The 11,508-nt window shown below is 35.5% G+C and overlaps 4 protein-coding genes and 1 long non-coding RNA gene across 6 annotated transcripts in view; all 5 read right to left on the bottom strand.

Annotated features, from left to right (window-relative positions):
• Positions 1-638, bottom strand: part of LOC104788028 — a 3,234-nt gene extending 2,596 nt beyond the window's left edge. Inside the window, exons 1-2 of the mRNA XM_019246098.1 lie at positions 604-638; positions 171-520 (exon numbers count right to left, since the gene is read on the bottom strand). Coding sequence (XP_019101643.1) covers positions 171-396 — 226 coding nt within the window. The 5' untranslated portion in view covers positions 397-520; positions 604-638. The remainder of the gene's footprint in view (positions 1-170; positions 521-603) is intronic.
• Positions 1,132-2,281, bottom strand: LOC109132946. Its single transcript, XM_019245422.1, has 3 exons — positions 1,573-2,281; positions 1,343-1,515; positions 1,132-1,218 (listed from the first exon to the last, which is right to left on the bottom strand). The coding sequence occupies exons 1-3, from the start codon at positions 2,279-2,281 to the stop codon at positions 1,132-1,134; spliced, it is 969 nt and encodes a 322-aa protein (XP_019100967.1).
• On the bottom strand, positions 2,981-3,976 carry LOC109132945 (glutathione S-transferase T3-like). The gene has a single exon (XM_019245421.1). It carries the CDS (start codon positions 3,974-3,976, stop codon positions 2,981-2,983), a length of 996 nt encoding a protein of 331 aa, XP_019100966.1.
• LOC104788027 lies at positions 5,102-5,916 on the bottom strand. The gene is made up of 3 exons (XR_768085.2): positions 5,642-5,916; positions 5,267-5,393; positions 5,102-5,119 (listed from the first exon to the last, which is right to left on the bottom strand). It is a non-coding gene; the product is annotated as an uncharacterized LOC104788027 (long non-coding RNA).
• Positions 10,543-11,508, bottom strand: part of LOC104788025 (zinc-finger homeodomain protein 11-like) — a 7,647-nt gene continuing 6,681 nt past the window's right edge. The window contains exon 2 of one of the 2 annotated variants that reach the window (XM_019246097.1): positions 10,543-10,966. In XM_019246097.1, coding sequence (XP_019101642.1) covers positions 10,702-10,966 — 265 coding nt within the window. In that variant the 3' untranslated portion in view covers positions 10,543-10,701. Of the gene's footprint in view, positions 11,500-11,508 lie in introns of those variants that run through there. The other variant, XM_010513704.1, reaches the window with a different exon arrangement.

Genomic DNA, 11,508 nt, shown 5'->3' with positions numbered 1-11,508 from the left:
TTCTCCATAAGCAAAGTTAGAAATCTGTGAACTTGGGTTGAGTTCTATAAACCCGTCAACATCATCATCATCGAACAAGTGTTCTTCGTGATCTAAAAGTTCCTTTAAGACACCACAACTCATGAACTCATAAACCAACATCTCTTCTTTCACGTGTTCCTTTACAAAACCTTCTGATTCTGATTTCTCCAAAACCATGGACCTCGTGTCCGGTTCCTCAATATCCGAGAATCTCACCATCTTCTTCTTCTTCTTCTCCTCCTCTTCATGAACAGTAGCAGAGTAATCACGAAACTTAAAGCTAAACGCTTTAGGTTCTTCTACAAAGCCAACGATGCTTTTCTTGTCGGAATAAAACTCGCATCTCTTGCTAATCGAAACCAGAGAGGTTTCCATCTCATCATCGTCTTCTTGTGTTCCACCAATTTGGTTTTGATCTTGATGATCTCCGTAAACAGAGGAATCGCTTGTGTTCTGTTTCTTGAACACGACCAAGCTTGTCTCTTTGTCTGAATTATCACTAAATAAAACAAACCCATTAACCAATAAGAAGAACTCACAAAAACAGAGAACAAAGAAGAAGAAGAAGAACTTTAACGTTACCTGAAGAGATTAGAGCATCATTACTCCAGTAACTTGAGAGTAACTTGAGAGGGTTACTCTTTGGTTAATTAATTATATAATTAATAGTAAAATAAGTAAAGTAACCTACTTAGAATTTAACCAAAATCATTCCTCCACTAGAGTAACCCAATGAAGATTACTCTTTATTTAAATAATATATTTTTTAAAATTTTTGTTAATTAATTATCAAAGTTTACTAATCTATCATGTATAAAAACTATTTATATTATTTATATTATATTAAACAGAAAACAATAAAATTTTACATAATTCAGAATATTGAACGTATTTTACAAAATTTGGAATATTAAACATAAGATACAAAATTAAAAATATTAAACATATTTTACAAAGTTTAGAATAAGATTTATTGTTGGGTTGTACCAAATTTTTGCCAGATATGCTCAATTAAGTCTTTTTTCAAACGATCATGCATTTCTGTATCTTGAACGTCATTTCGATTGCCCATCATGTTATTTAGATTTGTTGCCATATCTGTAGAATACGCTAAATCGACATGAGAAGTTTCGCTTCCTTCTCCGTGATAGAACTCTGATGGTTCGTAGAAATTGTAGTCATGTCGTTCGTCTTCGACTATCATGTTATGCAATATGATACATGCTCTCATTATTTTCCCTATTTTTCTTTTATCCCAAAAAAGTGCGGGATTCTTCACGATTGCAAATCGAGCTTGCAAGACTCCAAATGCACGCTCTACATCTTTCCGGCATGCTTCTTGATATTGAGCAAAAAGTTTTGCTTTTCGGCCACGTGGAAGTGTAATGGATTGGATGAAAGTTGCCCATTTGGGATAGATACCGTCAGTGAGGTAGTAAGCCATTTTGTATTGTCGTCCATTGACAATGTATGTAACTCTCGGAGCTCGGCCCTCTAGGATATCATCAAACACCGGTGAGCGGTCCAAAACATTGATATCATTTAACGTACCTGGTGGTCCGAAAAATGCGTGCCAAATCCATAAATCTTGAGATGCCACAGCTTCTAGTACGATTGTCGGTTTTCCAGACCCACGTGAATATTGTCCTTTCCATGCAGTTGGACAATTCTTCCACTCCCAATGCATACAATCTATGCTCCCTACCATTCCGGGGAAACCGCGGTGTTCTCCAATATGCAGTAATCGTTGGAGATCTTCCGCTGTCGGTCGTCTGAGATACTCGTCTCCAAAAAGATTTATAACTCCATCTACAAATTTTTCAAGGCATTGGTGGGCGGTTGTTTCAGCCAGTCGTAAATATTCATCCAACGCATCTGCCGAATATCCGTATGCCATCATACGAATAGCTGCCGTGCATTTCTGAAGTGCAGAAAGACCAAGCCTTCCAGTAGCATCTGGTCTTTGTCTAAAGTATGGGACTCCATTCTCAATAGTATTAACAATATGAATGAACAATGGTTTGTTCATTCTAAAGCGACGACGGAACATAGCGTGGGTGTATGTCGGATTCTCACTAAAATAATCATTCCACAACTGGCTGTGGCCTTCTTTGCGGTCTCTATTGATGTGCACTCTATGGAATATTGGAGCTGCTGGTACTTCCGGGTGAGTGTAGTGGTATTGAATCTCCTCCACTATACTATCAACCTCTTCCTCTACCATTTCATCAACTTCTTGATCAGAACTCCAATTAGACATTGTTGACACTTTGAGATGGTTGTGTGTCTTGTGGGAAGTTTGGTTTATAAAGTAATGAAATTGTATTTGAAGTAAGGGTAGAAGTAAATTTGTTTTTGTTTTGGTTTTGGAATCGGTAGTGTTTTGGTGCTGTTTTTTTTTGCTTTTGAATATTAAAGAAGAAGCAATGAAGAGAAGAGAACGAAAGAAGAAACAATTGGACAATTGAGAACAATGAAGTAGAAGTTATTTTCAATATATAGACTTAGAGTTAGACACAAAACCAAATAAAAACAAAACCCATTCACGGGTTGAGATACAAGCATTCGACCAAATCAACACCCATTCACGGGTTTAAAAGTCTTACAAACCTTACAAAAGGTGTACTAAACACCACAACACATATCCGAAAGAGAAGCAACATTCACGGGATTCTACTACTAAAAAGACAACAACAGACAAGCAACATTCACAGGATTCCCTTCACGTGACATCGAAGTATCTTCATGTCTCCGCAAAAACCTGGAACAAAAGACAACAACAGTTAAACACAAAGGAGTTAAATATCACTTCACAGCATCAATAATTAAACACAAAAGAGTTAAAACACAACAAAGCATATATCACACAACAAGGATCAAGAACAAGAGTTAAAACACAACACATCATCAATAATTAAACACAAAAGAGTTAAAACAAGACAAGTGAAGAGAATTTAACCTAGATGTTTGTCAACATTTGATCAAGCAGTTTGTCCCTAAGTATAACTTCAGCGGGTGTTAGTTCACCCTTGTTAATCAGACTGTCTAGCAATCTCATCTTGGCGTGTCTCTCCTTAGCTGCTTGTTCTTGATCCTTCATTGCTATTATACGATCTAACTTTCCCACCGAACCATCTTCAACATCAATACTCACTGAGGCAGGTTTTTTCCCTTTTTTCTTTGCAGCTTTAACCCCCGGAGGCCTCATCTCAGCTCCATCATTGGCTGGACTCGAAGAGTATGTTCCGTCTGATTGTAGCTTTGTCCTCTTGGAACTGCATTCCTCCATGATCCATTTCTGATCATGCTTCAGTTCCCTCCAGCAATGCTCTAGAATAAATGGCTTTTTGATGTCGTTCATGTAAATCTCATGCGCCACTTTGATCACATCATCTTCTGATTCTCCACTCTTCTTTCTATTACTGGCTTGTGTGTAACATCCAACAAACTTGTTAACTTGATGGTTTATCTTGTTCCACCTTGCCTTGCATTGACTAGCCCCTCGACCGTTTGAACCGGTCCCTCCACCATTCGCTTTGTAGTAGGCAGCGACTCTCACCCAGAAGCTATCTAACCGCTGCTCATTACTTACAACTGGATCCTTGCTTGTGTTTAACCAGGCGCTTATGAGGTTGATATCCTCATATGCAGTCCACCTCTTCCTACTTCCTCTGCCTCCATCTTCTTCATTGTCGTCCACCGTAACTTCAATACAGTCTTCAGATTCTGATTGAGTGCTTAGATTAATAGGTTGAGAAGAGAATGGAGAGCTAAATTGAATAGGCTGAGAAGAGAATGGATCGCTAAATTGGATAGGCTGAGAAGAGAATGGAGAGCTAAATTGGACAGGCTGAGAGGTTTGTGCAGAATTATTAGAAACGTTTGAGTTTTTTTGAGAATTCAAAAGATTCATGAAATTATAAGGTTGAAAACCAAAAGGGTTTGTAGAATCCATTGATTGTGTTGTAGAGAAAAGCGTAATGGTGTAGGTTAGTGTTTAACATAGAAGGTTTATATTGAGGTCAAGGTTTGTTTAAAGGTAAAGAGTGTTTAGCACAAAGGAGATATACTTTTCAGTATATCTCTTTGAATAGACACTTGTTTTGCTTTTTCAGAAAATCTTTGGCTTCAAAAGTATTCCAAAAGTTGGGTTTAAAGTCAAGACTAATTTCAATTTCAATCATTTTGGGGGAATAAACCACTAGACTAATTTAAATAAATCTTTTTCCTTCTGATATTCAAATCAAATATCACTTTCTTTTGATTAAAAAACACACAAAATCGATGGAAAAATCTAAAATGATATCACAAAAAAATAAAAAACAAGATACGGGTTATGAGCATACCTTCTCAAGTAAGAGAATGGACTCCCATTGTCAATTTGATGAAGACCACTCTTCACCACCAAACCCCATGTGCACTCCACCTCGCACAAAACATGACAAAAAAATATGAATTATAGTCAAGAATTTAAAAGACCAAACAGTGAGTGAAGAGCTGAAGAGTCGCGGATAGAGAGAGAGTTCAAATTATCGTCCATGTGTGTGTAATGTATGCTGGTTAGTATTAGTTAGTAAATCTGAAAATCCAAGTGAAAAGAAGAAAGAGAGAAAAACAGAATTAACTTACCTAAAGCAGACTTGAGTCTTCTACTTCGTTCTTCAATCCATCTCTCTGATCTGCAGATATACAGAATTAGATTAAAACCATACAGTTAAATTATCAAGGCTGAATCAATACCTAAAACCTAAATTTAGACCAAACTCGTTACTTACCAAACATAACAAGAGAGTTTTAAAGAGAATTAAAAAGGTGGAGAAACGTATCTCACCCAATATTGTCGTCGTCTCTCTGGACTCCAGAAGCAAACCCCAATCAAATCTACAGAATAGGATTGGACCATCGTTGTGTAAGACTGAATCATTTAGAGAAGGGAGAAGCAACAACAAAATCCATTAAAAAAAGAAGAAGAAGAAGATATTAGTCAGTTTAACGAAGAATAAACTTTAACAGGACTGAATTAGGCTCAAAACTTATGGATGGGGAGAATTTGAAGTGGACAAGGAGGAAGACTCACAACCTGTCTCCACAAATGATCCTGCAAAAAAAATGGATTTCATATCAGAAAGAAAAAAAAAAAGACAAGGGAACAGAATTGGAAGAACCAAACAAGACCTTTGCACGTATACTGATTGTTAGCTCTTCTTGTTAAAACCTAAAATTGGTCACCAAACTCGTTACTTACCAAACATAACTTCGAGGAAGCTAAAAGATGAAGAGACGATTCCTTTTCAAACAAGAAGACTCTGATGCGACAGCTTTGGTCTCGTTCTCTACTTCTTCTCCACCAAAAGAGGTCTTACGAGTTAACTCTGATGAACAACAAAACATCACAACAACTAAATCAGCAAGAACATATCAAAGATTCTCAACTTAAGATCTACAATACCAAGATTAGCCAAGAGAATCTATCTAAGAGTTAGCCGGAACCAGTCAACCCTCCAAACAAAAATCAAAACCAATTGAACATCAAACATTAACCACTCTCACAATCAAATCGAAATTAATCCTAAACCCTAACATTAACAACATGCAATAAGTAAGGGATGAGAAGACAAACCTTCTCTGTTCGATTCGTCTCCCAGTGGATCTCGCCGTCTACTTAAGACCATCAGAAGACTAAGCCGCCGTCGTTGTCGCAGTGGGAGGTTATCGTCACTGAAGCGTCAAATCTTCCGGTTTAAGCCGAATCGAGTGTCCATCGCCTTCCTCAACCAAAAATCCTCCAGATTTAGCTGGAAAAATCTGAAGGCTTAAGGTGAATCGATTGATTATTTGGTTTCCATAGTAATCGCCTTTGAATCGCCGTTTGTCTCGACAGAGAAGAGAGAGAGATTGTCGGGAAACAAAAGAAGAAGAAAATGGGGAAATAAAAAAAAAATTATCTTTTATATTTATGTATCATCCAATCTTATTATGCCATGTATCGTTTCTTATGGATTACTCCAAAGACTTCCCAAAGAACCGATACTCAACTAAATGGACCGAAATATAGTTTTTAAATTCATATTTTGGGGCCCAATTTGCAAGAGAAACACAAGAGTAATTACCAGTGGAGATGGTCTTAGAGAGAGAACCCCAGAAAGCATCGAGAACTACGAAACTGTTTCCGTACAAAAACTGTTTTAAACCAACACCAAAACCTTTATTGGAGAAATCGAAGTTAGTAGAAGTAGTAGTATAAGTCTTCGTCGTAACAATACCCATTTCAACGCGTTTGTGTGGTTTAAAGTAAACGCAAAAACGTCTTCAAGGGTTACACATGATTAGTGTTTTAATGACTTTTTCCTCCCAAGAAAATTCCAAAATTTTCGTCTAAGAGATCTTTCAACTATTAGAGAGACGACGTATACGGACATAGAAAGTGGAGGAGGAGACACTAGAGAGATGTGCGTTGAAAGAAGGAGATCAATTTTATGGAATCAGGTGCGAGATTTGTGGATGGGAAAATATCTCACTATTACACATTTTATGTAGTAATAATATCTCTCACCTAAGGTAATGTTTTGCTTTCTCATTAAATTTCGAAAATTTTGATTTTTAAAAAAAAATCGAAAATTTTGATAGAAATGTTTTTCTTCTTTTTTTTTATTGATTTTTTAAACGAGAATTTGTATTTGTGCTTAAGATGTCCGAAAGGGAGAAGAGAGAATAAAGTTTTTTTTTTTTTGTAACATACTATGATGCATTAGGATTTGAATTAAAATTATTCGAATAATAGTATTCTTTCCTCAGATTTTTGCTTAACTTTGTCTCGGAGAACGGACAATGTTCAACGTGGGAGAACTCAAAGAGTCAAACTTATTACATTGCTTCTCGGGTTCTTGTCCATTTGTCACTTTGCTTCAAACATTCATTGGTTCACTTGCCCTTTTTATCTTGGAGTTTCAACTGTTTCATTTAATTAAAGGTAAAAAAAAATCATCTATTTTGTTTTTTTGTTCAGAAAAGAAAATATCATCTTTTAAGAGTCATAATGTGAGGTTTACTTTAATTAAAATTTAAAACCATCTTTTTAATCCAACTCCTTTTATATAATTGTGGATTTCCTTTAATTAAAACCATCTTTTAAGCTTAAAATTTTAGATATTTTTTTATTTAAACAATTTTTTTACCCAATTTTATTTTCTAAAATTGTATATTGTACGTTTGCGTGAATAAGTCAAAAAATCACATAATAACATAAGTTAATATATACAGTTGAATATGAAATTTATTAGATATTTTGATCGAGTGAAGGTAAGATCGGATCACGACCTAGCCCGGATTATACATGCCTATGGGCGACCAACGAAAAATATCAGCAATTTTATATTGTGTGTAGCTTATGGTGGACACTTGTACGTGTATTGATGGGTTCAGATATGTGTAAGATAATCTCGTGGGAGTTTGGCCTTCGACCGTCCAAAGATGCAAGTCACGGTCCAAAAGTTGATTGACAATGTAGTATATTTTGGCAGATGCTCATATTATGTTGAAATTCAAAACTCCATTTTAATTTCGATGCGACTCGCATAGTTTGTTAGTCCTTTTCTCGTAGGTGTTAAAGCAAATTGATTACCATTTTGGTTTCATTTTCAACGTGCAATAGAGATGCAAGGCTACACGTGTTTCAATATATCGTGACCAGACACTGATGCTGACGTATCCATCCTCTTTTAATGTATGGTGGTAGAGATTTTGTTAATTAAAAATTAAAAACAGAATGGACAAAAATAAGCAAATGTGGATGTTTAGTATCATAAATTGTAAGGGACGTAAAGTTTGTTGCTCTTAACGTTATACTCCCTCTGTATCAAAATACTTGATGTTCTAGGATTTTTTCTTGTATCAGAATACTTGATTTTCTAGAGTATTTAATGCATTCTTATTTTCAAAATCAACTAACTATTTAATGATTTTGCTTTTACTATAAATAAACTATTAAATCAATCCATTTGTTCTAAGCATAAAAAAAAAACACACGGTTATATACATCATTTATTGTTTTGGATTAATCATTTGTATTGTTTGGATGACATTAATTATTTTCTTAATCCTAGTGAAAATTTTAAAAAATCAAGTATTCTGATACAGAGGGAGTATTTCATTAAATTGAGAGAAAATGGATTAAATTATGTAGGTTTGTTTGACAGTAATTTATTCATTAAACAAAATTTTTAATAATAAACTATTTAACGTCACTTTTTAATGATAATGATGTTGATGACGATCGATGAAGACAATTATTAAACACTATTCTATAAATCAACTTATTTAATCATTTGACTTGTCTGTGTGTTTATGTATTGAGTTAAATTATCCATTTAACACCCCGTTTATAAAATTATGTGTTAAGATTTAATTAGACTCGGGATAGATTATTATCAATTATGGTTTATGGATGGGGTTAGGTTACTACCATGAACCTTTATACATCTCCAAAACCCAAGGAAGACTTGTCTTGATAATCATTTATCAGACAAACACAAAGCTAGATAGATGATAACCATTTTCCATGTGGTGGTCAACAAATCAGTGCCCTTTCACAACATGATGAGTTTTCCTGAGCTGCTTCGACTATGGCTCGGCTCAACCCTCCCACTGTCACAGTGTCACTCTATGCATATCGATTCTGGATGCAAGATCCCCACTGAACTGGATTCTGATCTATTCACTTAATCACTTCGATTCTGGTATGCTTAAAGTTAAACGGCTTACGTTTTTAAAACTTGGGTGGTGAAAGATTAAACGGATCCCTGATACTTGGTTAGATTACTACTATGTCCTTTAGTGTGTTATTGGGTCTAGGTCTCGAAAAACAAAAGAATATCAAATGGGCTTAGCTATAATGGACTTTTGAAATATAATTATTTCCTCTTTGCAATTCCAACAGAAAAAAGTCAAAAACCTTATGATAGAAACATGATTTGAAAATATCATCTCAACAAAATAATTTAGGGGTTTAGATTATTTAGGATTCTAAAACGTTTTTTAATTCCATTGTTAACAGCTTGGTATAACCCTAAATTTTTAAAAATATAACGAATTTCGAAATTGATATAACGATTCAAAAATGTAGAGAAAAAGAACCAGAGATTAAACTTTAGGTTTTTCCTCTCCATGCATAATAGTTTAAAACTTTTTATAAAAAAAAACAAAAAATGTTGACAAGGAAGTTATGAACTTTTGGGCTTTAAAATTGATAGAACGATGAATTTATACAATTTATTTTTCTTTCACGATACATAAACAAAAAAGAAAAATTCACCCAACAATTTCACAGCTAATATATATATATATATATATATATATATGTAACCATCACTGTGATATTTGAACTTAACTTTGAGCTAATCTATACAGTTTGAACTTTGAAGCATATTAATGTTTGTCGGAGATCCAATTTAGTATCATTCTAAATAAGGTTTGAAACTATCTCTTGATTGATATCGACTTACCCTCCACTGCTCCATAGAAGCATATAAAATGTGTGAACCTTCCTTAATGATATCGACTGTCCCTCTACATTCATTCATCGTACCAATAAACATCTAAAGGAATCTTAATTTGTAATTTAGTAACATACAAAAATTTCAAACATCCTGCCATATATGCACTTAATTACCGATATTTTTATGTAAATTATGCTATCCACAAAAATACGTTTGTTATATCAAACAAGTTACAAATGTATTGTATAGCCATAAAATGATCAGTAAAACATGTAAGTCAGTCATCTACAAAGCTTTTGCCATATACACATTGGTCTTTCTGGCACGGATCGTACCGGCTTGTCTTTTGTTCGGGTCTGGTCTTCATTACTTCGTACCTTACATGGTGAAATATTTTTGTCTCCAGCATTGAGCTTTATACGAGATAAAGCATTTCGCTGTGATTCGTTAATACATGAGGATGATTAAAATGAAGAATCATAGATATTAGTGGTGTGGGAAGAGCCAACCCAAAACCAGAGTAGATATTTTTAATAATCGTAACGTCTGTATTATTCTTAATTTGGATAAATAAGCAAGGTTGCTGTTGCCAAAGCTTATCCCTAAATGGAAAGAGATAAGCCCGCATTTTAATAACTTTAAATCATATCATATCATATAGTATATAATATACTAACAAAAATGTGCCGCCCAGATGACCTAATTATATTCCGCCACGCCATAGTTTGTTGCAATTCTTTGAGTAAACCACGTCGTCGTATCTTCATTAAGCAAACTTTTTACTTACCTTTTCTCTAAACTTCAGGTGATTATATTTCCAATAATACAGAAGATAACATTGAATAATATAGCAATGTAAACAAACAAACGAATCTTTTGATTTCCGCAATCACAATTAGGGATTATGCACTTACTATAATTAGAAATCTATCAATCGATCGAATTGGATTTTTTTAAGTTACCCTCCGATTAAAATTCATTTATTATCATAACCATCATGATCTCTGAACACACATCTCTGTCAAAGTGAAAACAGAAAAGATCAAACTTCATAAATATATATATCAAGATCGAATAACATGTTAGAGAAAAAACACTATAATGAGATTTTAAACCGGTTAATGCTCATATTATCCCAAATTAAAGTATCCTAATACGGTTTTAACCCAAATCTTGAATCTTTCTTTCAAGAAGACGAAGACCCATCACCATCATTGTTACAGCTGTGAGTCGTGTTCAGACACAGACCATGTTCGATCTCTCTGTTCTTGCCGTTGAGAAGTGAGTACTTGTTGTTATGCATCCACACTTTAAGAACTCCTCTCTCGATCCCAACTTCGTTACAGAACTCTCTCACCGACTTTTCATCACAGCCGTTGATCTTCCAACCTGCTTTCTCAGCGAACGCTCTCATCTTGATCTTCTGCTCAGGTGTGAACTTGGTCCTCGTCCGTTTCCTCATTGCTCCTCTTGAGCTGTTGTCTGACCTACCCACCGTTGGATCTTGATCTGACGGTCCAGGGAAGCCGGAGCTGAGAGAGAGAAGCACGTGGTGAGGAGGAGCTGAGGTGTAGTAAGAGCAAGGAACGGGTGAAGAAACGTGACGAGACGGCGGCGATTCAGTGCCGGAGGGAGAGGAAATCGGCGGCGGGATGAGGAAGTTGAGATTATCGGAAGGGTCACGGCGGTGGAAGTTACGGTGGCAGCCACAAGCGGCGCAACGGAGAGAAGAAGGATCGGTGGAAGTAGCGGTGGGACTCGGCATAAACTCGCCGCAACCGTCGAGAGCATGGCCGCCGAGGTTAGCCGCGTGGTTTTTCAAACACTCTTTGTAACAAACACCCATTTCTCCGGCGACGATGGGAAGAGAGGTTTTAAGTTGTTGTTTTGTTTTGGAAGACAAATCCATAGCTTTACTTTAGTTCTGTCTTTATAGTGTGTTTACTTAAACTCTTTTGCTTTGTGATTAATAAGAAGATTAGGTTTTGGCTTC

The sequence above is a fragment of the Camelina sativa genome, chromosome 5 (genome assembly GCF_000633955.1).
Source record: "Camelina sativa cultivar DH55 chromosome 5, Cs, whole genome shotgun sequence".
Taxonomy (NCBI): domain Eukaryota; kingdom Viridiplantae; phylum Streptophyta; class Magnoliopsida; order Brassicales; family Brassicaceae; genus Camelina; species Camelina sativa.
Note: the sequence above shows the minus strand (reverse complement) of the source record. Positions and strands in the feature narration are given on the sequence as shown.